This window comes from Bidens hawaiensis, unplaced genomic scaffold, assembly GCF_021521415.1.
Source record: "Bidens hawaiensis isolate Kalapana, Puna unplaced genomic scaffold, B.hawaiensis_p1.1 tig00040074_1, whole genome shotgun sequence".
NCBI lineage: Eukaryota > Viridiplantae > Streptophyta > Magnoliopsida > Asterales > Asteraceae > Bidens > Bidens hawaiensis.
In genome coordinates, this window is record NW_027497063.1 from 94,512 (window position 1) to 121,326 (window position 26,815).

At 33.1% G+C, this 26,815-nt stretch overlaps 2 protein-coding genes and 1 pseudogene across 3 annotated transcripts in view; 1 reads left to right on the forward strand and 2 right to left on the reverse strand.

Annotated features, from left to right (window-relative positions):
* Positions 1–8,605, reverse strand: part of LOC143591800 (E3 ubiquitin-protein ligase RSL1-like) — a 34,854-nt gene extending 26,249 nt beyond the window's left edge. The window contains exons 1-3 of one of the 2 annotated variants that reach the window (XM_077071895.1): positions 7,901–8,605; positions 6,379–7,127; positions 5,911–6,220 (exon numbers count right to left, since the gene is read on the reverse strand). In XM_077071895.1, the coding sequence (XP_076928010.1) occupies positions 5,911–6,220; positions 6,379–7,127; positions 7,901–8,479 (1,638 nt within the window). In that variant the 5' untranslated portion in view covers positions 8,480–8,605. Of the gene's footprint in view, positions 1–5,885; positions 6,221–6,378; positions 7,128–7,900 lie in introns of those variants that run through there. The other variant, XM_077071894.1, reaches the window with a different exon arrangement.
* Positions 8,606–11,601: 2,996 nt separating this feature from the next.
* Positions 11,602–15,306, reverse strand: LOC143591809 (arogenate dehydratase 3, chloroplastic-like; annotated as a pseudogene).
* Positions 15,307–23,108: 7,802 nt separating this feature from the next.
* Positions 23,109–24,002, forward strand: LOC143591810 (uncharacterized). Its single transcript, XM_077071902.1, has one exon. The coding sequence runs from the start codon at positions 23,109–23,111 to the stop codon at positions 24,000–24,002; it is 894 nt and encodes a 297-aa protein (XP_076928017.1).
* Positions 24,003–26,815: the final 2,813 nt, after the last annotated feature.

Sequence of the window (26,815 nt, forward strand, 5' to 3'; positions counted from 1 at the left end):
ATGCATGATTTATAAATGAAATTTATATCAACATAGAAAGAAAATAGTAAAAGATAAAATGTTACAAAACACGATGTTACATGGTAGATTATTTACAAATAAAATTCAAAAGTTTCAAACATAATTTTCATAAGCTACTAAATATATTCTTGTAAAGCATACTTCTTGTTTTGTTTGTAAATTTACCGTGTCTATCTAAAATAAGCATTTTAATACCGTCTCCACTCTTCACACAGTTGGCCATGTGTATACATCCTACTCTTCCTCCATGAAATGAAGATTAAGGTTCATTAATAAAAAAACCATATAAAATAAATTGAAGAAACGATAAATTGATGATGAAGATCCTTTATTAATCCAGAATAACAAACCTTGGGTGTTTGATTTTTTTGGAGCGGCGCTTGAGAAAGAAGAAGAAATTTCGTAGGGTTTGATCGATGAAAATGCAACTACGACAGTTCATATTGTTTAGGGTGATATTTTATATTTTTTTCAAATTTATTTTAATATATAGAAATCATATAATTAGAAGTTATTTATATAAAATTACAATATAAATAAATATTTAACAATAAATAGAAAACAATAACAAAAGTTAAGTTTAATAATATACAAAATTACATATATTTAGTGATATAGGACTTGCTACAGCAACCACAAGAGCCATTAGTTTCCTTCCATAAAGAAGCTCATTGGTCATTGTTTGAGATAAATTAAGATGATGCGGAATAGAAACTCTCCTGAAAGAAAAACTATAAAGCATTACAACATATTTTATATATATATATATTAGAAGGTAACTTTCTGTTACCTCACATAATTCAACTATTCATCAAATAAACTTATTAACTACTTACACGTATGCTTTACCCTCACCAATTTCAATACAGCGGTTACATTTACTATATATAGTTACCCTTGCCACGTCTCTGACTTTTCCCTCTGCTTTGCTGCTTCCCCTTTTCTTTCGATTCATGCAGGTTAGCCGCCCCTCCAATTACCATGTTAATCGCTTGCTCTTCTGATCTCGGTAGGGTTTCACTAACGAAGTCTACTGTGTTTGACTACATGGGTAATTTGGTGTATGCTTATGTGTTGCGGGGTTGCTTTTTGTAGGTGGATTTGAGGATAATTCAGTTTCCTATTTTTGATTTTGCTTTTGGTATTAGCTTTTGTTTGAAAGGGGATTTTTTTTTGTTTTCTGGTGCTATTTGTGCTACATAATCAGGTAATGTTTTTGGGATTTAAATTGCTGCATTTGACTTGCTTAGTGTTTAACTACATGTAAAGAATGATTGTGTGATTTATGTTTGCCATTTGGCACAACATTTTGGTCCCTCTGTAGCAATATGATTTTATTATTCTTATTTTTGTTTAATGTGTTTACATAATGTATGTTAGTTGTTTGTGTAAATAACTTGGTGTAGGACCTTGATTACAAGGCTGTAATATATTAATTACCATTATGCAGTTTATGGGTATTCTCGAAAGTGAGGACGTCAACATCATTAGACACTTGGTTTTAAAATGAGATCATAGGTATGCAACAAATTAAAATCGCTACCAATAAGCCCATGGGTGTAGAGCAACTCAACTCGAATGTGCTGATAACTGGAAAAGGATAAAAGACTGCTGACAAGTTGACACATAAGAGGCCATAAAAAGTCACCATTACAGTTCTGCTCAAAAAAAAAAAAAAAAAAAATTCCTAAAACAGCACACTGTAATTGCAGTATCCCTATGTTTTGATCCTAATATGTTTCTCACATGAATATTTATCAACTCAGATTAAGTTAACCATATACTCTTTATGTTTGTATGTTATAAATAACCATTGGCAAACCTATCAAACCTCAACTTCCTTTATTGTCTTCTGGGTTTTATAAACACCACTAGCAGTACTGTCAGATTCACAAAAACAAAATCTGTTCAAGCTCTATCTACACAAAACCAAGTAAGGGATGACCCGTTAACAAGGAAGATGACAAAGAAAAACTTTAGACGTAAAAGATCACGCCGCAACGCGCGGGTAAAGAAACTAGTATTAAATTATTTTACAAATAATAAAACATATTTAATGATGGTGATTTCTTACACTCAAAAGGTAAAATCCAAAGAAGAATGCATGGATTCCACTTGCTGCTGAATTGCATTTGTGTACTTGTGTGTTCCATCATTCCTAGTGACATGTTAAGTCAACTTGGCTCTACATTGACTCGCAAAACATCTTAAAGACGGGAACAACATAAGCCTTAAAACGGTCAACTAAAATCTAGTATGACTTATATGAAACTAATAAGAGAAATGGGTAAAACTAACTTCCAAGACCACATGGACAAGAGTGATAAATAATACCTTTTTTTGGTTGTTGAATAGAAAGGCGAGCATTTGCAGTTGCTCCAACCCCCAGTGACTTTGAACTCGTAATAATACCCAAAGACATGACGTATGAGCAAGATGTATAAGGTAAATACTTAAAGAGAGTTAGAATGCAAGGAACTTACTTCTCTGGTGCAAGACAAACCTCCAGCGAGCCTCCAATATGTTAAAATTCAAGTCATATAATATATAAATTAGAACAAAATTAAAAAGTAACTATTAGGAAGAAAGCAACAAAATAAACATTGTAAATTAAGAAATAAGTTACAATTTAAATTTAATACTAATATTAATAAGTCAATTGTCAATAAATTAAATTAATATGACGTTCAAATGTAAACATTATGAAATTTGTAACAGCCAATGACAATAATTGACTTATTATTTTACTTTGACTAAAACAGAACTTTTAAAAACGGAATGAAACTGAAAACGAACAGAAACCAAAAACCGATAAATCCGGAAATGCACCACCATCAAAAATGTAATATGCTAATGTTATGTAGGTTTCCTTACATATGCTTGCATCCTGTCACCCTGTTACATTATTAATACGACAAACAATGTTTGTTATTAAATCTACAAAAATGAGGAAGAAAAAAAATTTACTAAAAACAAATGTATTTCTATAGAATAATACCATCTCATCTTGTAAAATCATTTCAATGGACCAATCCTCTCCGGTTTTATTGTTGTCCTTCAAACACCATAGTCTGAGAATACGAACCTTCAGTACACAGTCGGTGTTGGAAACATCCAAATCCTTGAACATGTAATGTTTGATGCTTCCATGTTGCTGTGTCAGAAAAAATAATATTAAAGCAAAGATTAAAGATTCAATCACTGATATTTATAATTTGAAGAAAATAAAAAAACCTTGAGAATGACACAAATATGAATGTTCAGTAAGGAAGTGAGAAATGTGAGATTTTCTTTATTCGGTTTTGTAGTATTTATAGATGAACATATTCTGTTACAAAATTTGAATTGTTAAATTAAAAGGAAATGTGTAAATATAGTAAATTTATGGAATAAAATTAGGGATTTAAAAAATGTAATTCATATTTACTTAATTTGGTAGTAATAACCGAATGCAATTAGGGGTTGATTAATAACACAATAACAATAATAAGTCATAACTCATATCATACGAATATTGAATAATTTTTAGTTGATTTTAGAATCAGTTACACATTAAAAATTGAATATTTAACAAATACCATAATTGCCCAAAATAAACATAGGAAACCTATTAATATGATCAATATGAATAAATTAAATAAAATGGCCGATTCATGTTTACAAAATTAAACAAACTAAGTTGAATTTTGAATTCAAATTGAAATCCGTAAAAAGTTGTAAACTTATAGTAATGATATGATTTAATAAAAATCAATTATTGTTAATGAAATTTGGAAACAGTTACACATTAAACAATTTAAATTACTAATAAATACCATAATTTATTAGGAAACATATCAATTAACAATTACACATTCAAAATATAAGAAATAGCATAATTTAAATTTTTTTTACATTACACATTGAACATTAAACAATAAACATTACACATTAAACATTATACATGAAACAGAGGAAACATATAAATTTACATAACCAATTAACAATTCAACCTAACAAAATAACAATGTAAAATACTAACCTAGGTTAATAATATAAAATATAGGTTAAAAAATTTACATTAAACATTAATCATTAACCATAGGAAACATATCAATTAAACATTAAACATAGTAACCTAAGAATGTTAAATAATAACCTAGGTTAATACGTTAATGTAATACTAACCATTGATGTGAAGATACAAACCTAACAAATTAAAATACTAGCCATCGATGTGAAGATCTGATTAACAACCGTCATGTATCTTATGAAATTGATTCTAGGATCGAATCAAAGCAATCGTTATTATCAAATAACGGACAGCTCGTTTTACCATCGATTGCCCAATTTATAATCCGATATCCGGTGTCGATTTTATATGAAGAACCTAATCAAATCTTTATCCGATTGATATACAATAATGGGCGATTGAATGGAGGCTTTGGTTGATTAGGTTTTTTAGGTTTGGTATGAAAGAGAGTGTGTACTCAATTGAGGATGAAAGAAAACAAAGTAGGAAATCGGGTTTCTCTTTCATGGTTACATAACTATTTTAATTAAGTATTTTAATTATTAGTATTTTTAATTTATTTAATTGGTAAGAAAAATAGAGATTTGGTAGTTATATTTGGAAAATAAGGAAATCGTCCAATAGGAAAAGGCCATGTGAAGGCAAACTAATTTGTTTTAATAGTATAGTAGGATATTTAGTCGTTCAAAAAAAAGTAAACCGTTAGCCTATTGGAACTGCATCATGGATGGGCAACAAAGATCACCAAGATTTCAACATTCGAAAAGCAATCAACGAAGTCACAATCCTTAAATCACATTTAATAACATCAACCACATAAGCGACTTGACTCTAGAAGCACGGTGGCTTGATCCGAAAACTCACAACAAGTGAGGGTATATGTGCACAATTAAGTTGTTAAACGAAGCAACCCTGTAAATAGTGTTACCAGTTGTGCGTAGGTAAGTAGCGAGCGTACCAATAGTAGAAGTGAAATAGCTTATTTTAAAGGGGAAATTTGAAAAAAATAATAATAAAATAAATAAAAAATTGAGCGGCTAATGAATAAAAGCCTAGCTACTCATGGAAAGTTGGAAACCCCATGGCAAAAGGTGACCATATACACACGCGATTGCAAACAACATTGGGTAGCCAAACCCACCATCTCCGTCTTCGGGAAAACCCCCGTTGGAACTCAGAAGGCCCACTGCGGTAAAATTCATTAGGATCGGATTTGAACTTGGAGTTGAGACATTCCAGCCTTTAACCCAAATTTTCACAATGTCAGTTGAGCTAAGCTAATGCTCATGAGGAAAATGTTTTAAGTTTAAAGTGCAGTGCATACATGCAATTGCCCCTTTGATTTTATTGAAAATTATTAAAGTGACGTTTCACCCGTCTTAAAATATAAGATTTACATAATTTTCAACATTTTTTTGTAATGTATTAAAGGTAAGGGTATAAATGTATAACTAGAAAAACAATATTTCTAAAAAAGTTTTAAAAATATGAAAGATATCATGTTCAACCCATTTATGATTTATTACAACTCTTAACCAGGTGAAGTTTGGGTGTATTTGACAAAATTAGTTATATAAATTCTTTGTTTGAATCAAAAGATTTCATGCTTCAAGTGATAGACAAGGCATACTATAACTTTACATCTATCAGATTCCGGATATCTTCTTGTATCCTAACTTAGAAAAAATAATACTAATTATCAGAAGCATTCACATTCTCAAAATCGCCAAACATCCTCACCGTCAAACTCATCATCATCGTCTTCTTGCTCAATATCCACGATGTTTTCTTCATCCCAAAGAGGACAACTGCATGCTGATGTTGCCTTCTTGTTCTTCCATTGCGCATTCATCTCCACATCTGCAAAATAAACAAACCTAAACCTGTAACAATATGCTGCTAACAATAATCCACACATGTTTGGTTAATATCATTTCATTAAGATAATAGACATAGTGTACCAACAAAACTAGACAAGAAAAAACATGTAAAATTAATGAGAAATGTAAAAAATGTACCAGCACGCCATCCTGAAAAAAATCATCATCGTCATCGTCATCGTCCTCGGGGGCGATTTCTTCTTCATCGGTATCCACGATGTTTTCTTCATCCCAAAGAGGACAACTGCATGTTGCCTTCTTGTTCTTCCATTCCGCTCCACACGTATAACAGAATTCATATCCACATCTGCAATACAAACATAAAACTGTGAGAATATGCTTTTGAGCATTAACTTCGGTTTCCACAGCAGCTTCTGTTCCAAAACATCTATGTGCTATTGACAAATTTATATAAAGATACTGGTTTTAAGTGTTATTTACTGTTGCTTAGTGAAAATAATGTACCTGCATGTCATGTGGTAGCAACCAGCGACTAATTCTATTATATGTTTGCATTTTATGCACTGCCTCCACGAATTCCTTGCAGCCAGATTTTTAACCTTTGATTCTTCCACAAGTTGTGTCGGATTTCTACTTTTATACTCGGAACACCTCATATTTTCATGCCATGGAACCCTGCAATTAATGCAGAAACTACCATGACACTTGTAACATATTCTAGCTCCATATACATAATTCAATCCACGAGTCTTAAGTTCACTCCTCGACATCAACGTAGAGCATTTAGGATACGGGCAATAAACTTTTTCTGTAACCGGAATCGACTCTTCTTTCATCCGTTGTCTCATCATCTCAATAAACTTCGGGCTCAAGAACTTTTCACATCTTTCAAATCTCAAATTAATCTCGCAACCTTCATGAGGGCAATTTGGTAACACACCATTAAGTAGTTTCACCTCTACGTGTTGCTTCATGCAAGAATAACAATATCGGTGTGTGCAACCTTCAACTGAAAAGAATTGGCCGATAGATTTATCATCTAAGCATATTACACAATTTTCAATCATATCTTGACTTGATATCGCCTTGGTTATTTGAGAGTTTATTGCTTCTCTTGCAAGCTTCATTGCAAATTTAACATCCTTACTAGCAATAAGAGTAGGTTCACAGTAGGTGAAACAATCTCGGAAGAGATTCAGTTGATCCAAAAAAGTTATCATCTTTTGTTGTTTTGGCCGCCACTTACCACTAACCTAAATTTGCCAACACAAATCATAAATAACCAAGATTGAATATTTAATAAGGGTGAGTGTAGTGGGCGGAAAAAGTGGGCGATAAAGGAGGGGGGGGGGGCGAGAACTATTTGTCGCCTGGTTTTGTGTGTGTGTGTATTATTATTATAAATGTGTGTGTGAGATATATATATATATATATGTGTGTGTATGTATATATACGGGGCTACAACACCATTACACCCCTAAAACAAAAACTCACCCTTTGCTGACTGGGCGCCACATGGCGCAAGTTGCCCCATTTTGTAGCCCCTCCGCTAAACAAACTGAACGTTAATGTTCGTGAACTGTTTGGCGAGACATCTATTTTTGTTCATTCGTTTAATAAAAGAATGAACATGAACAAAAAACTATGTTCGACTAACTAAACGAACGAACGTTCGATGATGTGTACGTATGTGATCATTAATGTTTGTTTGTTTTAAGTTTGTTCATTAAAGGTTTTCAATTTTTCTATGATTTTTCTAATCTTAATCTTATCGTATAGCTATAAGCAAAATTATTAACTATAAAACAAAAAACGTTTATTAGTATCATGCGATTAATTTACATGTAAAATTAACATATGAATATTATAAAAACACTAAAACAAATCCCAAAAAACATTTGTGTTCGTTTAATTAGTGTTCATGAACAGTTCACGAACAAGAATTTTTGTTCGCCTTTTCCGATAAAAGCTTAACGTACGAACATGAACAAATAAGCGAACTTGTAAAAGGGTGAAACCCACTCACATATTGATACAGGGGATGATAATCACAATAAAACACAATCCTTTTAATCTCCAACGCAGCCGCGGCGTGCAAAGCCTCAATCAACGCCTGCCCCTCGACACTCCGCCTACTCACCCTCTCATCATTACCCAACTCCAAATTCTTCCCCAATTCAAAAACCACCTCATCCTTCGAGTCGCATATCGCGACACCAATCCCCGCCATTGTCACCGTCTTATTCAAACCCTTAACTCTCTCATCACTCAACAACCCCTTAAAATAAACCCTAAACACCTCTTCACTGTCTTCTTTGTTCCTCTTCGAACAGCCTTCGCCGTACGGCCGGTTGATATTATCACCGATTATTATCCATTGATCCTCTGGCATTGGAGGGTTGATATTCAATTGGGTTTTGATGATCATGGGGTCTTTTATTTCTAGGGTTTGTGATGATGTTGATGAAGGTTGGATTGCGATTGATGCAGCCATGGCTTCTTCGAGTTGGAGACGGTAGGCTAGTTCAACGTCGGACTCGAAAGCCATGAACTCGCGGTGTTGGTCGTCGATCAGCTGTTGTTCTATGTTGTCGTCGATGTTCATGTTCCTGTTCTTGTTTGGAAGTTGTGTAATTTAGGAGTATCCAAATATAGTTATAGTTAGGGTTTGTTTGTTGCCCAAATTGTCGGGTTTTATTTGGAAGTTGTGAAAAGAAATTGATTTGATTTGATAGTCAACTAGGGTATAGGCCCGCGTGACACGCAGGTGGAATAACTTGTCACTAAATATATTGAAATATAAAAACTTTTTTTGGCCGTTATTTTATACTTAACAAATTTTATACTCTTCTAAAACAACCTGTTTTAAAATATTTTCAAAATAGTTACAAAAAATAAAAAAATTGGAATTAGTCAACTTTAAAAAATTATGAAATTGTGTTTGATTTTTGACCAATTATGGTAAGTATTTATAGTTTGACAATCAGTATTTTGAATATTAAAATGATAACTTATTCTAGTTAATGCCAAATCACAAAAATTAAAATCAAATCGGTATTAATTTTACTAATATGACTAATTAATTTAGAAATAATTACCAAAATGAAAATTAAATCGGTTAATTTGAAAACTTCAAAAAGTTATGTAAAGATTTTGAAATGAGTTTAAAATTAGAGTATTAAAACTTTTAATAATTTGTTAAAAGATTGGTCAATATTCGAATTTAAAAAGAGTTTAAATATGTTAATTAAAAAGGAGTTTTAATTTTGTAGTTTTAAGTTTGAATTTGGTCTTCTATGTAAAGATAAAAATAATTCGAAATATCTTGATTAATGGGAACAATAATATTAATAGATTATAAAAAGTTGTCATGTTTAATAATATTCACTAAATCATATGTGACGAATAATATTTATAAATGATGATATAACGGTTATTTAACTTATGATATATTAGGTATTGATTACTAGAAATTATGTCAATTTGAATATTGTGTTCTAAAATAACACGGTTATTATTTACTAATATGACTAATTAATTTAGAAAAAACTATAAATATGAAAATCAAATCGGTTACTTTGAAACCCTAAAAAAATTATGGAAAGATTTTGAAATGAGTTTTGGCCGGGTATTTTTAGTACAAGTTCTATCGGTTTTGGTTCCGAGGAGAAATCTAATATCAGGTCGTACCCGCAAATCAGATACGGGTAGGAACTGGTTCTGGATCGAATACACCGGGTATTTTGTGCACCTATGTTCTTGACCTCTTGCTATGAATATTCACTTGCATTATTTTACAAATCAATAATCATTACCTTTTCTTCTTTTTTTTTTTAAATGGCATTAGTGAAACTGGTTACTGACTGGGGTCTCTAATGGCTTAGCGTTCACATAAAACTCATATTACCTGAGTTTAAATCCTATATTGATCAAAGCCATGTTCAAAAAATAACTTAATATTTCGCATTTGAGATGTGTTTCCAAAGACAATACAAAACAAAGCAAATAAAATCGCTCATATATCATATCATGCCATTATAACATATTATTATATTATAAGCAAAGTCCATTAGTGTCAATCAATTATCATGGATGGCGTGGTGTAGCTAAGACTAAGAGGTGTGGGGGGCTTTAATGGGGGCTCCAACCAATAATATTATGACACGTGGCAGAGAGAGAAACTGGATAAGGGGGTTGTTGGAGCCCCCGTTGGAGCCCTGGCCCCTGGTGTGGAGGGGCTCCAGCAGGGGCTCCAGCGAAATGGGGTATTTTATAGATGAAATGGGGTATTATATAGGAAAAAATATTTTTTTTTTTAATTTAATAAGAGCCCAACGGCTCTTTTTCGAAAACCAAGACAGCTTTTCTCTCTCTTCTCCCGCTAACAGGCTCACGCCTGCTTGGTTTTTCGTGCTAGCGCCCCGTTAACGCCCCGGTTAGCGCCCCGGTGGTGTGGTGTTAGCGCCTGGGGGCGCGAGCGGAGGGGCTCTAGCGCCCCGGTTAGCGCCTCACACCCCTTAGTCTTAGTCAAAAACTTCTTAGGCTGAGGGGTGTGGGGGGCTCTAATGGGGGCGCGAGTGGGGGCTCCAGCCAATAATATTATGACGTGTGGCAGAGAGAGAAACTGGATAAGGGGGTGTGGAGGGGCTCCAGCAGGGGCTCCAGCGGATTTTTTTTTTTATTTTTTTATAAATATATTCAAAAAACGTATTATTAAAAAAACTCATAAATTATTAAAAAAACACACATTAAAAAAAAGTTTGGAAGATGGGTTGATTTTGGGTTTGGGTACCAATTTCCATCCATTTTTTTAAAAAAAAGTTTGGAAGATGGGTTGATTTTGGGTTTTTTTTTTGAAGTTGTGGTAATTGTTTTATGTGAAATGGGTTATATATAGGAAGAAAAAACTTTTTTTTTATTAAATAAGAGCCCAACGGCTCATTTTAAATGTCCAACGGCTAGATCACACTTTCCCATGTCTCTTTACGCCCATCCTCACCCGCTAACAAGCTTGCGTCTGCTTTGTTTTTCGTGCTCGCGCCCCGATAGCGCCCCTCTCGCGCCCCGGTGGTGTGGTGCTAGCGCCTGGGGCGCGAGCGGAGGGGCTATAGCGCCCCCGTTGAAGCCCCACACCCCTCAACCTTACATATTTTCTTAAGAATGCAAGTTAAATTACCTATGTTTTTATGTTGACATGACAAAACCGGTAGCTCCTCATAGGCTCAAACTAGGTTTGACCAAAGTAGATTCAGTTCACAACCCCATCTAATCGAAGCCTAAACCCCAATTTGTACACCTCTAGCTTAATTTATCAAAATATAATATTTGCTTTACTTTTTGGTACCCAGAAATTTTTATATTATTAATACCTTAAAATTAAAAGTATTTTTTTAGAAAATGACCACTTTTTTTTTTTAAAAAACATCACACTTTCTAATTTAGAGAGTCTCGTAGCCCCACTTTAATAAGACTACGTTGTTTTACTCTCTTATTTCCTATCTCTAGGTTGTATCAGCCGCAATTGATACCCAACGAGGAAATGAAGAATGTGACGGCGGTGTATCTGAAGTACCCCGGATCACTTATGAACGTAAATATTGTTTTATAAAATTGTAACACATAATTCTGAAACAAAATGGTTACAAAATAAGCTTGGTATTCACAAAAACAAAAACATCTGGTTTATAATATATATTTAATAACTTATTGTTAATGACGTAATTACCCTCAGTAACCGTTAACAATATCCATGGGGTAACAACCTAACACCCTCACAAACGACGTGAACTCTTCCACCTCATTCATGGCGTTCTGAGCTCTAACATCCGCCATTGAAGCTTCAAAATCCACAAAGTAAACATACTCAAACCGCTTCTTCCTTCCAACCGGCAGGTTCAGGTTCGGTCTACTCTCTATCTTCGTCACTTTAATATTCCTAAACGCAAATGCAGCTAACACCTTATACAACACATTGTTATTATCATCATCATCATCATTATTATTAGTTTATTTAGATTGACTAGCGAACACAATACTTGTTTTATACAACACATTATTATTATTATTATTATTATTATTATTATTATTATTATTATTATTATTAGTTCCTTTAGATTCACCGAACACAATACTAGTCTTAAACCGGTTACCGGTGATCGGAATCACCGGTTCACGAGATAATATTACGAACCGCGTCACATTGTTCGAATCATCCTCAATTCGATCTGCTAGGATGTTCAGGTTATAGATCTCGGCGGCGCGTGACGACGCAATTGCCGCGGTGTCACGGAGGTTGTTCGCGGCGAGGTGTTGTGCAGCTCCGGCGGTGTCTCCGACGGCGGCGCGTGAGGCGCGTGAGATGATGTTAGTGAGAGTGTGTTCGCATTTTGAGCTAAGGCTTGTGGATGACTGATGACGCGGTGGATGTGGTGTGTACGGACGCCTGGTAGGGCCAGGAGGCAGTGGTTGAAGGTGAGGTGGAGTTCGCGGACGATGTGGAGGCGGTGGCGGTGGAGGAGGTCGTAGGTGCGGTGGACGCTCCCCGCGAGGGAGTTTTCGATGGGGAGAATTGCGCGGTCGGTGGGGTGAAGCTCGACCGAGCGAAACGCGTCTTCGGATTGGTTGTAAGGGATAGGTTCACAGTTAGGGTAGGCTTTCCTGGCCGCGGTTTCGATGTACGCGCCGGGAAGGCCTTGGTAGGCGACGCGTAGCGTCACATTATGCTCGTGGTTAAAATTTGTTAGCGGTTTGGGAAGTTTAACTATCGGTGTTAGATCTAGGGTTTAGGGGCGGTTAATGACAGTGACGGTGTCAGGATTATCACTTGCGAGTGATTTAATGTTGTGGTGGAAAGTAAGACGGTTGGGGTCAGGTAAGGGTGACATGACCACATTCGGGTGTAACCTGCGATGAAAATAATATATAATTAATAAACACGAAACTTTCTGAATATAGAAGATGAAAAACATAAGTAACTATATATGTACGTAATGAAAAAAATAATAAATTATGAACACGAAGCTTTCTGAATATAAAAGATGAAAAACGTAAGTAATTATGAACGTAAAGAATGATTACCGTATTTTGTGATATTAATTTTGGAAGATGGAGATATAGAATGCATATTTTCCTATGATTGATTTCTTGAAGCTTTTTGTGTTTATATTGGGATGATTGGATTAAGGAAAAGTGTATAGAAGACTAGAAAGGTTCAATCTCACGAGTCACACCTACCACTTTAAGAGTTATAATTATAAATATTAATATATTAATATATGTAACATATAATGTCACCAATAATAATTGATGAATCATGAGACTAGACTAGCTAGGTCTTTTGGATGTCTAAAATGTCTTCTTGTGTTCTAGATACATGTGCCAAAACAATCACGTTTTACAGATATGATATGAATTATTATTATTTATTCTATCATAGTTTATTAATAACTGATATACAAGCTATTTGGTATGTTGGTTTTTGTCGGGAGGTTTTGTAACAAAATTTAATACATGCTTGACTGACTAGTGTAACGTATTGGAGATTTGAAGGCTTTGTGAGACAATAATTTTATCGAAAGTTAGTTTGTGATGTCGGTTTTCATACATACTGATCGTCTGTAAAAATGTAAATTACAAGACAAATCGTTACTTGTTGGTGGTTTGTAATATAAGGCAGTGGCGGATCTAGAAGGGAATTTCAGGGGTAATCTATTTTTTTTACCGTACATTCACTTAATGCACGAACATAAATAAAGTTAAACGAATACCTAATAGATTTTTCCTTTTCGGCTTTGTAAAGTTGGAAGTCAAGTCATTACATCGTCATTTATTATTTTATCAAATGTTTTTCTTTCAACTACACTAACTAGATCATCGTTCATATATTACTAAAATCATCACTCATTTAATTGCATAAATCCGCCCTGACAAATTTCAATTTAAAAAAACATCTTCCAACATCGTATCAAACCTTTTTTGTCTTAATTTATTCAATGTTCATTTTGTTATGTTTAACAACTTAGCCGTTTCTAATAATTCTTGACATTTTTAAGATGTTTTGAGAGAGCATTTGTGTGACATAAAATCTCTTCTTTATATAAAAAACGAATTCAAGTTATTAAAAACTAGAAAGAATAGCTCCCTAATTTCATAACATTAAAGAATTAATTAGATCTTTACATTATATTTTTAAATATCTAAAAGTTAAATTACTTAATTATATATGATTAAACATTCATACATAATTATATTTCACATATTTCAATAATGAAATATACTCCGTACTTAACCAAAACAAATAAAAGAAACTAGTAATCTTGGAAGAATAGCAAAAAGGACTTTTGGGAATTGTATAGTGAATTCGAGATATAATGTTTTTATTATAATATAGTAAAATAAAATAATAAAAATATAGGTTTTCTTTTCATAGATAGGTTATAGGTGGGTCAATCATTTATGTTTTAAAGCCCATTTTAACCCATTTTCATATTACAGTGTACTGTACGTCTTCTTCAATGTTTCAATAGCAGTTCACCGGGCACCGATTATGGCCGGAAAATTTTTAAACATTTTTTTCCCTCTTTTAACTTCAAGGCAAGGCTTTTGAGGGGTAGCCTGATGTTTGTTCAGAGGTAACTTATCCCTAAACAGAAAATTAACATATCATTAAGAAAGTTGAGGGGTAACCTGGGTTACCCCTGGCTTCCATATAGATCCGCCCCTAATATAAGGACCGATAAAGTATGTTAGTGGAGTTATATGGTGTTTTATTTTTTTAAAAGTGAGAGCACGACTAATACATGATCATGGTTAATGAAACTTGGGAGAAATGGATTTGGTCTACACCTAGTTTGATGCTTGTATTTGGTCGTTTATATGTTGTCAACATATGTTGATATTAATCCTAGTAAGATGTAGTTCAAGATTTCCTCCAACACCTCATCTTAAGTAAAATATGTGATACATCCAAGCTATATATGGTGCAGTGAGAACAGAATTATTTTGTTAAAATCGACCACAAAGTTGTAAAGGTTTAAACAAAGTGTTAATAATAACACAAGACAAAGATATTTAACCATTAATAATGTGGTCAACGTAAAAATTCTTATTGTGTGATCTAAAAGTGTAGTAATAATACTCTACTGTTAGAAAATTTAATTAATAAGACCTTGTTTTCATAACTTTTTATACTTTGAATCGTAAGATGATGTTATGCAATTGCTAGGTTGTTCTTGTCATATGCAAGGAACTAAAGAGGTATGAATGTATGATAATGAGACATGTATTAGTAATCAAAGTCTCGTATTTCACCTAATACCTGTCGAGTATCGGTCTAGCCTTTAGTTTGTAAAAAGTTAGTTGTGATTCTTTAGTCTCTCTCTTACACGTGACATCTAGCGCATAACCCCTTGATTGAAAATCCTCATCAATCATGCAGGGAGAAAAACACAATAAACGTTTGCATGATAATATAAAATAAAATATATATAGAAGTTTTATAACAGGACGGGATCAAAGTTTTCTATTAATAATATAATTGTCGATTGTGTCTTGTCAGATTTCGTAAGAGTGAATAAATCCCATGTTCTAATAAAACAGGATGGGGTCAAGCTAAAGTGAGTCAAAACCGAATCGGTCTAAACTGGTTCGGATTTGAAACTGCTTTTAAAGAAAATAATATGGTTCAGTTTGAAACTGGTTTTAATCCGTTCGGTTTGGTTTTAACCAATTTCAAACCGTCATCCAACGGATTTGTCTCAAACTGGTTTCAAATTGGTGGATCTGTTGAGACTGGTTTCAACTAAACTGGTTTCGGTATCGATTTTAAGTCTCTAACTTCACCTAACAGAAAATGTAGATCCGAACTTGGAATGGTAAACATCGGAGGTCAAAGCCTCAAAGGAGGTAAAAAAAATGGGCTGGATTTGGCAGATTGGGTAATGGGCCAAATGGCCCAACAAGTAAAGAAGTCAAATTTTTGTACAGTGACAAGTTGATTCGTTAAACCGATACACTTTTTACACAATTTTTAGAGGCCTTTTAAATGAACCGAACGTTCAGTGACCTGTTTATAATCTGTATGGCTGGAAACCAGTGTATGTTCATTTGTTTAGTAAGTGAACAAACATGAAAAAAAAGACCCATCTCTTCGTCAAACAAACTAACTTTCATAAGATTAATTCGAAGATTTAAAACACATTAATGTTATATGTCATAAAATCGACTGCAAGTATCTCCGCCAACTGATGGAGCAATCCATGCAGGAACTGACAACAATCCACAATGACCGGTCAAGTGTACATTGTAATGATCTATAGGAACACACTTCAAATTTGCCAAATTTGAGGAACCTCCAAATTTTATCGTTAGCAATTCACGTGTTTATTAAAGAGCTTACAATTTCTGGTGTATAAATAAGATAAATGTTTACACTAAACGATATTACGATTTAAGAATGTGAATCTGATCATTTCGTATATTTTGAATCAAATACACATGGCATCTAACTGTCAATACCAAATTTCGTCTTCCAAAAATCATCACCCTTGTCTGACATGACGAAATCTTACTAATTCTCGCAAGGAATTAGGGTAATATGGAGACAATACTAAACAATATTGTAAGATCCATCAAGTATTAATTCTCGCAATGAAAGACATTTACAAAAGAAATATGATCAAATCATATCTACTAAATAAAACTATAGTAAACACCAAAGAGCTTTTGGCCTAGTGTAAAATCCGCCAACTATTAATTATCGCAATGAAAGATGTTTACAAAAGGAATATAATCAAATCATATCTACTAAAAAAGAGCTTTTGGCCAAGCATTCCAATGAGTTGGATATGGCTTTGCCCCGAGGTTATCAAAATAGGTGATTTATGAATAAAGTTAGATTTTCCGCTATAGAAAAAAACTACTAGCAAACACTAATTAATATATTTCATCAAGTACAAGAATCACGTACCAAACAACAAAACCAACATCATTGTAACATAACTGATTGAGAGAGAGCGTGACATTCACAAAACAAAGTTATCGCGTGGGAAAGAAGAGAAGATCTAGCATGAATGAGAAGAGCTTGTCAAGCTAGCCAGGATGATTGCCATAAACCTATTCGAAGATCCGGAGAGTGAACCAGATCACTCGTGATGGAGCTGGCAAGTCATCCTTGGCTACTAAACAAAACGCTCGTTCTCTTCATGTAAGATTATCCCTCCTTATAAATTAAATATTTTTTCTTTGTACATATTGTGATGATTTGATCATCCACATTTCCCAAAACCTGTATTTATAGGATATTAACACAGAATAATTATGGGCGGTTTGCATGCTCATCTACTACCAAGACTACCCCATGTTACATCCCTATCTAATCAATATAGAGAATATATTCTATGTATGTAGTCTATCATCTTTTACAACCATTTCTGGACCATGCTTCAAGTTGGTATGTCAAATGCTTTCCATTTAAGTATATAACGTTTTCGGTCTTTATTTTATTTTCGAATGACAATATTAATGTAATCTACTCCTAAATCCTAATACCACAACATTGTTCACCACGTGACTCGAACCTCAGTCTCTTGGAATGACACACCACGGGACTCAAACCCCCAGTCTCTTTGATAGCCATATGGGTTTTAGAACTTAAAACAGTAATAATAAAACAACAATTTGATATTGGTGTGGCTTCTTGGTTTATATACATCTTATAAATATATATTATCATCGTTATTACTATTTACAATTGTAATGATAAGTTTTATTGTATTATTCTTTATAATGTTAAAATCCGTTTACACTGACCGGTTATACCGATTGCCACTCACTAGCCCGGTACATTTTAGCCTGGTAACTTAGGTGTACGGTTTATAGTTTGAACCACTGGAATTGCCGGTAATACCGGTTTGTACCGTTGTATTGGTTTAAACTCAAGGTAAAATTTTGGGTTTAGCGTTTCGGCAAGACTTTTAGCAGTCCATCCATGAACCATTTACCTCCCGATTTAATCTTTAACCTAGAGGCCTTTAATCGGTTTACCATCTCCATTCAATGTATTTACCATCGAATCAAATACTCTCAGTACCACCATCGAGCAACTTTTGGATTCTCTTTTTTTTTATTATGGAATAATTTTTGGATTTTTTTTTAGATGTGTCAAAAATTGGGTTCCAATATGTAGAAACATAGATATTACATCAATATAGCAGGTAGGCGGGCAACAAGCTGCGCCGCCACCCCTTTCTGAATTGCAAACCCTAACCTGCTAAAGACATACCCCTGCCCCTTTGGAGTCGACACATTGCTATGCACAACCTGTTGGACCCTGGTTAGAAAACAGATAGCTTCCGGTGCCAAGGAGCCAAATGTATCAAAAGCCAGAGGGATAAAAACATTTTTGGATTATTTTTTATTATTGAATCATGTACCTTTGCATTTGTTTTTGCGTTAAAGTTGTATTTTTTATGGAATTATAGAGTTAACTAGTCAACACAGTTGAACTGTCCGATACAACCTCATGTACGGTTGTACCATTTCTAAACCCAACCCGGTACCGCTAAAAACCGGTTTTCGAAACATTGTCTAATTTATAGAACACAGCATGCATGTTTTCATTCTCAACTATATATGTAAAATTTAAATCATATGTAAAAGAAAATATAGATCCGCTAGTTTTGAACATGTTTGAATCAGAAGTCAAACGGGAATTTGCCTCTTTATCTCAATCCTTACTATTTTTGCTATAATTAGTAAACCTATATACCAATTATGGAAAGAATATATATATTCGCTAACCAGATTTGCAAGCATATTTAAATGCTTAAAGCGAACCAAAAGAAAATGTTTTTCAATGTAGACTTTGACCCCTCAGTTATGGATTTACGAATCAATATCATTCATATCGGTAGTGTCAAACATATCAATAGTTCATATTAGCCGACGCCAACGCCAAATAATCGGCTTTTTGAATAGCTAACTTTGAGCTCGGATGCTAAGAAAAAGTAACGGTGCAATATTGCCATGTTTTTAGAGTTATCGAAAGACCAGTCACCGATAAATATAGCATTGTCATTCTCAACAGAAAAAAAAATGGGATAAAAACGGACCTTAGTTAGGATTCTCCACTCCATGAAAGATACACGGATTCATGACACGCTTCATCATAATATTCAGAGCTTCCATGGCTATGATAAAAATAAAGAATTAAGGTGAGATTAAGTCATGTTAACAAGAATGGAGGTGCGAACCCTAGAGAGACCACGAATCCATTTTCTCATACATGAAGGAAAATTCATATGACTCAATGACCTGACTCATAACATTATCCAAGAATTCTAATGCAACGAGTCAAAAGCCTTTTTGAAATCAATTTTGAAGATCATTCATTGCCTTATATTTCTTCTATAACCAATAGACAAATCACATTGATGAAATGAGACGCTTCCGATATGTTAAAGAAAAGCCGATTGAGTTTCATCAACAAGTGAACATATAACCTTTATTCAATCTAATTGCAAGAACCTATAAGATAACTTTGGAGACAAAGGATCCGTTTTTTTTCAATCTAATTGCAAGCTCAGATCGACCGCCTCATAAAAATAATCCATAGCATTCTCAAAGTCGTCTTCAAGAAGACTCCAAAAGGACCAAAACTCGCGTGACCTGGTGCCTTTTCACTGTACTAATACTTAGTATTCTTTTAATGAACCTAAAATCAATACTAATTGTGTTTACATTATCTATAATTAGTGTGTCACTTGTATATTTATTTAGTTAATTTTGGTCTTAAACATATTTATTCAAAATTTAGTTAAATATTGTACATAAGATATATTATGAATGTCTAAACTTTAGTCTTCGAATAACGTTAAGTTAAATTTATATAATTCTCTGCCTAAATAAATATTATAAAATTATATAAATATTATAAAATTTCACTTATTTGTAAGCAAGTTGGACCTAAATAGTAAATGCTTTTTTGGAGTTTTGGGCCAAAAAGCTTATCCATTACGTAACAATTTGATCATAGATTATATTGGGCTAGGAAACGAAAACCCAGTAAAAGTTTAGTTAAAAGATTTTAAATTATACTTTAAAAACACTTTATAATAATCTTTAAAATAAACTATAAATATGAACTTTTAAATAAAATAACTCTTAACCAGTTTAATAAGTTAACCCGTTTATCTAATTTGTTGTGTTGGCGTTAACCCATTTGTTAAACATGTCTTGTTAGTCAACCCATAACCAAATGTTGTCATACCTTATCATAAATTGACGACTGGTTCAGAAATCATTTAATCGTAGATTGAACTCTTTAAAAGTTTACTCTTAATGTAGCGTATTTCCACCTAACAATCATCTTTGGTACTTTCGTAGAGTTATATGCAGCTAAAAATGTGTACATGAATATTTTTGTAGTTTCGTTAAAGTTAAATTTAGTAGCAGTGTAGTGCCTTTTTTAAAAAAAGTATGTGTTATTATCAAGAATGTCTTTTGTTATAAAACCGCCATGATTACGGATGATATTAAGTTTTTATTCACCTTTTTACATTAAAAGCAAAATATTTTAGTCAATATTTTTACACTTTTTTTTTACTTTTTCTTTACGTTAAAATGTTAGATCAAACTGAGGATGTTGATTAAAAAATGTTATATTGGACGAGAAGACATTATTACACTTTGATTCTTGTAGAAGAAAAAGAAAGCCACTAATTATCTTTCAGACACGGCTTGAAAGATGTCATGATGGTTCATGAATCATATATCTTGTTCTTTGCCTAGTTAGGTTTTGACTTATGACTATCTAAGTTTTTGACTCTTGACTATAATTTTGACTTGGTAAAACATCTAGTTCTTTAGGTTCTTTCCGTCCATTGGTGATGGATTAATATCATGGTTCGGCAAATAAACCGGTTAACCAAACTGACCCAAAATCGAATCGAAACAGAACCGGTTTGAAATTGATTATTTAGAAACCGGTTTGGAACCGATTGAAACCGTAGGTATGGAACCGGTTTGTAATTTTCTCTACCACAACAAGTTCCAAACCAGTTAATTGAACCGAACCGGTCAAAACCCGAACCGAAATCGATCATACCTGGTCAAGAAACTACTATAAATGTTAGCTAAACCTTAAGATCTGAAAATGTAAAGTAACACAAAAGGAATTAGTATTTATGACTAAGATATCGAAATGTGATGTAGTAATAGGGCTGTAAACGAGCCGAGTCGAGTCGAGCCAGAGTGTGCTCGAGCTCGAGCTCGGCTCGTTTTCTTTATCGAGCTGGAAAATCGAGCTCGAGCTCGGCTCGTATAAAACTCGAGCCGAGCTCGAGCTCGTCGAGACGGGCTCCTTTAATTTTTTAAATTTTTTTATTTTTTGTTTATTATTTTTTTATTTTATATTTTACAAATTTTGATATATAAAATACAAAAAATATAATTTTAGCATACATATTATATAAAATTTATAAACTACAAAATTTATAAATTTATATGTTTTATTTTCGTTATTTTTTTATAAGATTTTAGGTATCGAGTGACATAATATATGTCAAAATTTTATTTATTTATTTCTTTGTATGATATTATTATATATAGATAATAAAATTTAGGGTTTAATTTAAACGAGCCAACGAGCCGAGCTAACGAGTCAAGCCAAGACCGAGCCACGAGCCGAGCTGACCCTGGCTCGAGCTCGGCTCGTTTAGAAATCGAGCCGAGTCGAGTCGAGCTCATTTAGAATCGAGCTTTTTCGAGCCGAGCTTTTTTCGAGCGAGTTTCGAGCGAGCTGCGAGCCACGAGTTTTTTGAACAACCCTATGTAGTAATGAAATGTCGTTAACATTCAGACAACTTTTTAAGACCTAATGCGACTTTGTAGAACGTAAAATAACTCACTAACACGTGCTAAGGCCATCGTCATACACTTATTATCAACACGTACTTAAAGGACTTAAGAAGCAAAACTATTATCAACATGACTAAAATGACATTATGGTCTTTATTTCCTTTTGTTTACTTTGGGATTACTTCACCATCATGCATGGTAATAATTTAAGAAAAAACTATTATCAACCTGTGTAAGAACTTTAGGAAACAGGCATCAGTTAAAATATATTCGATGTAGTTAATTATAGAGTAACAACTATGTTGTTTAAAAATTAAAAAAAAAATATTTAATAAATGTTAGAAAGGACCACGTACGTTATCTATAATTAATTCTCTGCCAAATATTAACTATACATCATACGTGATTAAGTGAAGTATATTTAAGATGACGTTTGAAACTATCCTCAATACGACGAGTAAGTATTCAAGAGATCAGGATATTAGGCGTTCATATTGATCTTGTCCAAAAACACCATCAAGGAATAAACCCAATACTAGTTGGCTTTACATGGGTCTCACAAGTGCCATCTCAGCACCCCCAATGAACCTCAGTGGTGCATACCCACTAGAGGTGGAAAAAAACTAGTTAACTGAACTAACCCAAAAATAGAGCCAAAACCCAACTGTTTTGAAACCGATTATGTATAAACCGGTTTAGAACGATTGAAAAATGTAGGTTCGGAACCCGTTTGTAATTCTCTCTATCGAAACCGGTTTTAACCCGGTTAACCGACCGAAACCGGCCTGAAACCGATCGTAAACCTGACAAGATACGACTTCAACCTAAACCGAAACCGATCATAAACCAATAATGACTTTGTTGACCAAATCGAATCGGTTTGAAACCGGTTTGTATGCCAAATTTCTTTTACGTCACATTCATTTAAGGTAATACTTATATTATAATAGAATTTAAAAATTAATAGATCAAATAATAATAAAGACGTTTAAAAAATTGTTATGATCCCACATCCACCCATAAAAAATTAGAAGATCTAATTCATTACCAAGAGCATATCTAAACAATCATTTCGGTAATAACCGACAACATTATCGAATATACAACAATTTTATACTAAATATAATAATAATAATAATAATAATAATAATAATAATAATAATAATTTTCTTAATCCAACTTCAACACTAAACCTCAAATTCCACCTTCATTATTTTATTCCAAATATCTCAGTTGAGCTGGCAAAAAAAACATGATTACATACATCCAAAATCATACTAATTATTAAAAAATAATAATACTAAATCATACACTCCTAAGTTTTTCCAAATATATACACTCATTTGGTTTTCTAATTAGATGCAACAAGACCTAAAATAATGGGTTTTATTTCTTGTTACAGTGAACTGACAGTTCAATTATCTGAAAAAACATCATGTTCAAATCATAAACATGTTACAAATTCTGTTTCTACAAATCTAGTCCCATCAATCCAAACATCCACTACAAGAACATACAAAACCACCTTATCTACCGGCCAGTGCCACGTGATCACCGTCACGTGGCACCGAACCGCTGCCACACAAAGCCTTAGCATAACCTCGGGAGACGAACCTGACAAGGGTTTTCGACTAAACACGAATTCGAGATTGTTTCGAAGGAAGTTAAGGGGAAGCAAAGTGTTTGAAATTAATAATATAAAGTTTGAGGTTCTTTATGATCTTTCATCGGCGCAGTATTGTGCGGGAGCAGAACCAGTTGAAAAGTACTATGTTTTAATTATGGTTGACTCTGAACTGGGGTTGTTCCTCGGAGACATGTACTCCGAGGAACCTACTTTTAAGAAAAAAGTTAACAAAGGCACGGAATTCTGTTTAGTTTCGCGCCAGGAGCATTTTTATGGTAATACACTTTATTCCACAAAGGTTCAATTTTCGGGTTCCGGAACTTGTCATGATATATTGATTCGGTGCACCGACGATGTGAAGGATCCGACATTGTCGGTTTGTGTCGATAAACGGGTCGTGGTTCGGGTCAAAAGGTTACAATTGAATTTTAGGGGGAACCAAACCATATTTGTTGATGGGTTGTCTATAGACCTAATGTGGGATGTTCATGACTGGTTTTTCGGATCAGGGTCCGGGTCGGGTCATGCATTTTTTATGTTTAGAACAAGAAATGGGCTGGATAGTAGGTTGTGGTTGGAAGATAAGGTGAATACAAAGGGTGAGAATAAGGAATTTTGTTTGTTGGTTTATGCAACTAAGGTTTGAGTGATCAACAAATACATCTTGTAGATTGTTATTATAATTTTTGTTTATTATAATGTTTACACATACTAATTCATATCAAAGTATATATTGGGATAGATTTACACCATCTTATTTGTAGATAAGTTGTTATTGGGATAGATCTAAACCATGAATCCATGAGTTTGATATATCAAATCAAACATATTTCATGTTATTTGTGTTTGAATAAAACTGATTCATGCAAAACTTACTTATGTAAATATTTTCAACATGATATAACAGGAATGATACTTTGTATATGTTGTGTTTTAACTTTTGTATAGATGTTGTATACCCTAATGTTCTACAAAATTAAAGATTAAAGAAGTAGCCCCTATGTTGAACCATATATCCTTTGCACCACCACTTGCGGATCACTAATCGCAAGTGACGAAGCTCCAGATCGAATGATCGATGGTTCTCACAATGAGGTTCTAGACTAACACGCCCTGACTCATCATGTATGTGCATACGTACCACAACATCCTTATAACGGGATGAAAGATGGGTAACGGGACATCTCACACGATATTACATTTACTTTTCACAAATGTCTACTATGAAAGATATCAAAGTCCAGATTAGAAAGTATGTCCTCACTTAATATGATCATTATACTACGACATAAAAGGTATATCTTAACCAAAACGTATTTTTTCTAACGTTTGAATCTACTCATAAACAAAAAGCTCATTCTTTAAGGCTTTAGGTTAACGACTTTGGTTTTACGTAACCCTGAAGAAAGACCTACTCATCGTACTGCCTTCTCACCACCCTCCGAAATTAAAATCTTTTAATGGGTTATGATTTACATTAGTTTTCACTGTTTACTAGTAATAATCTAGGATTCGATCAACGGATGTATATGTAAAATAATTATTTGTATTTGACTTATTCTAGAAATTTATGTAGGCCTTCATTTATTAGTCTGACTTTTTTACATACAGGAGTTGGCATTAAAGCACTTTAAAATAGACAACACTTTTTGATTTTTTTTAGGAATTAATGGTCTTAAAAGAAGGGAAATGCTAATGTATATTTTGATCTTAACATGAGTACGTAGGAAATAATGTCAATTTATTTAAAAATGCGAGCGTAAAAAATAATACCAATCTACATAAACAATAACTTATAATAACAAAGAAAAGAACCTAAAAACTACAACAAAAGAATCAAAATCAAGAATAAAATAATAATAGCATATACCAGCAAATACTTATAACAACAAAAGAAAACATCTAATAATAATAACAAAATATAAATAAGCAAATACTTATAACGTCTCATAATCGAAAATTAGCAAATACGAACAAAAAATAGCAGCAAACACCTATAAAAATAAACCTAATCACAACAACAAATTGGTTCTCACCATTTTTGTGTTAAGAATAAAATGTATTTTATCATGTTTCCTTAAAAGAATAGGGAGAAAAAGTCCAAAAAAAAAAAACATGGAATTATGTTTACATGTTTAAGTTTTCTTTTTTTTTAATTTCAAATATTAGTTTCAGATTATTCAAATAGAGTTTTTTTTTTTTAATTTGTATATATTATTTGATATATTAAAAGTAAAATTTTCAGTAATTAATAGTTTAATAATTTATATTGATTTATGTATTTGTAACACCTTTCCATTCTTCTTTCCCAACGTTCAAAACGGGGTAGAAGAGCAAGTCAGTCGTATGTTTTTTATTTTTCTTCATTTTTTTATTATTTTATTGACTTTAATATTAATTTTATAGAGTTCTACACACGGGGCTTTTATTAAACTATTAAAGTAGTAATAAAATACTCCGTAATACTTTTTATTTCATACACAATATTTTCATCATATGATATTCTGCCTATAAAAACTCATATTTAATAATCGTAACATATAGTTATTCTGTTAAAACTAAGCAAGCAATAGACACATGTGTTTGTTATATATATAATTATTGGTTGTGTTATTCGTCTTCTTCGATAAATCAAATGCACATGAACGGTTTTCTAGTGTTTTCTACTTTCTAGTAGGACCATGTTTTCTTGGCAAAAAGAATCTTAGAAGATGATGTTTTTTGGAACTTCCGTACATTGTCTTAGTAGTCGTAAGTAGGTACTTTTAGGTAAAATGCACGGGCTAATCACTGTTAGATTAATGGATAATGAAATGATATAATGTAAGCTAATCACTTATAGCTTTGTTATTGATGGGATTCCAATGGGTATGATTGATTGATTGATTGTTCTAATCTAAAAGATATTAATGTTGCTTTTGGTTCAATTGTTGATAGATTATCTCCTATCAAGATTGAAATTAGGTAAATATAAGCAAGGTTGTAAAAGTCGTTAGATGGACGGTGGACCCTAGGCGGCTGACTGAGGAGTTGAGAGTACTCGGCCTTAGTCGGTGAGTACTCCGGATGGCTCACTAAGAACTCGGTCTAGACGGAGATTACTTGGAGATTACTCGTTAAGTACTCGACGCCTAGACGCGATTTTTACAACCATGAATATAAGTTAGAAATACAAAAATCATTCTGGTTAATATATTATTTTCTTAATATATATTTTATTTCCTTACAACATTATTATTAATTGTAATAATAACTATGATGGGTAATTAAGATGCATGGCACCACAAAAGCAAGCATGCTGATTTGAGAGCTTAATTATACCTTTTCTATCAACTTTCTTTTAACAACGTTTGAAACTACCCTTATATCCGAGTGAGGCTAAACAAAATGGGATGTCAACATTTCTATTGGTTTTGACGTTATAGACCAGACTCATATACTATCAAGGAAGAAACTCAC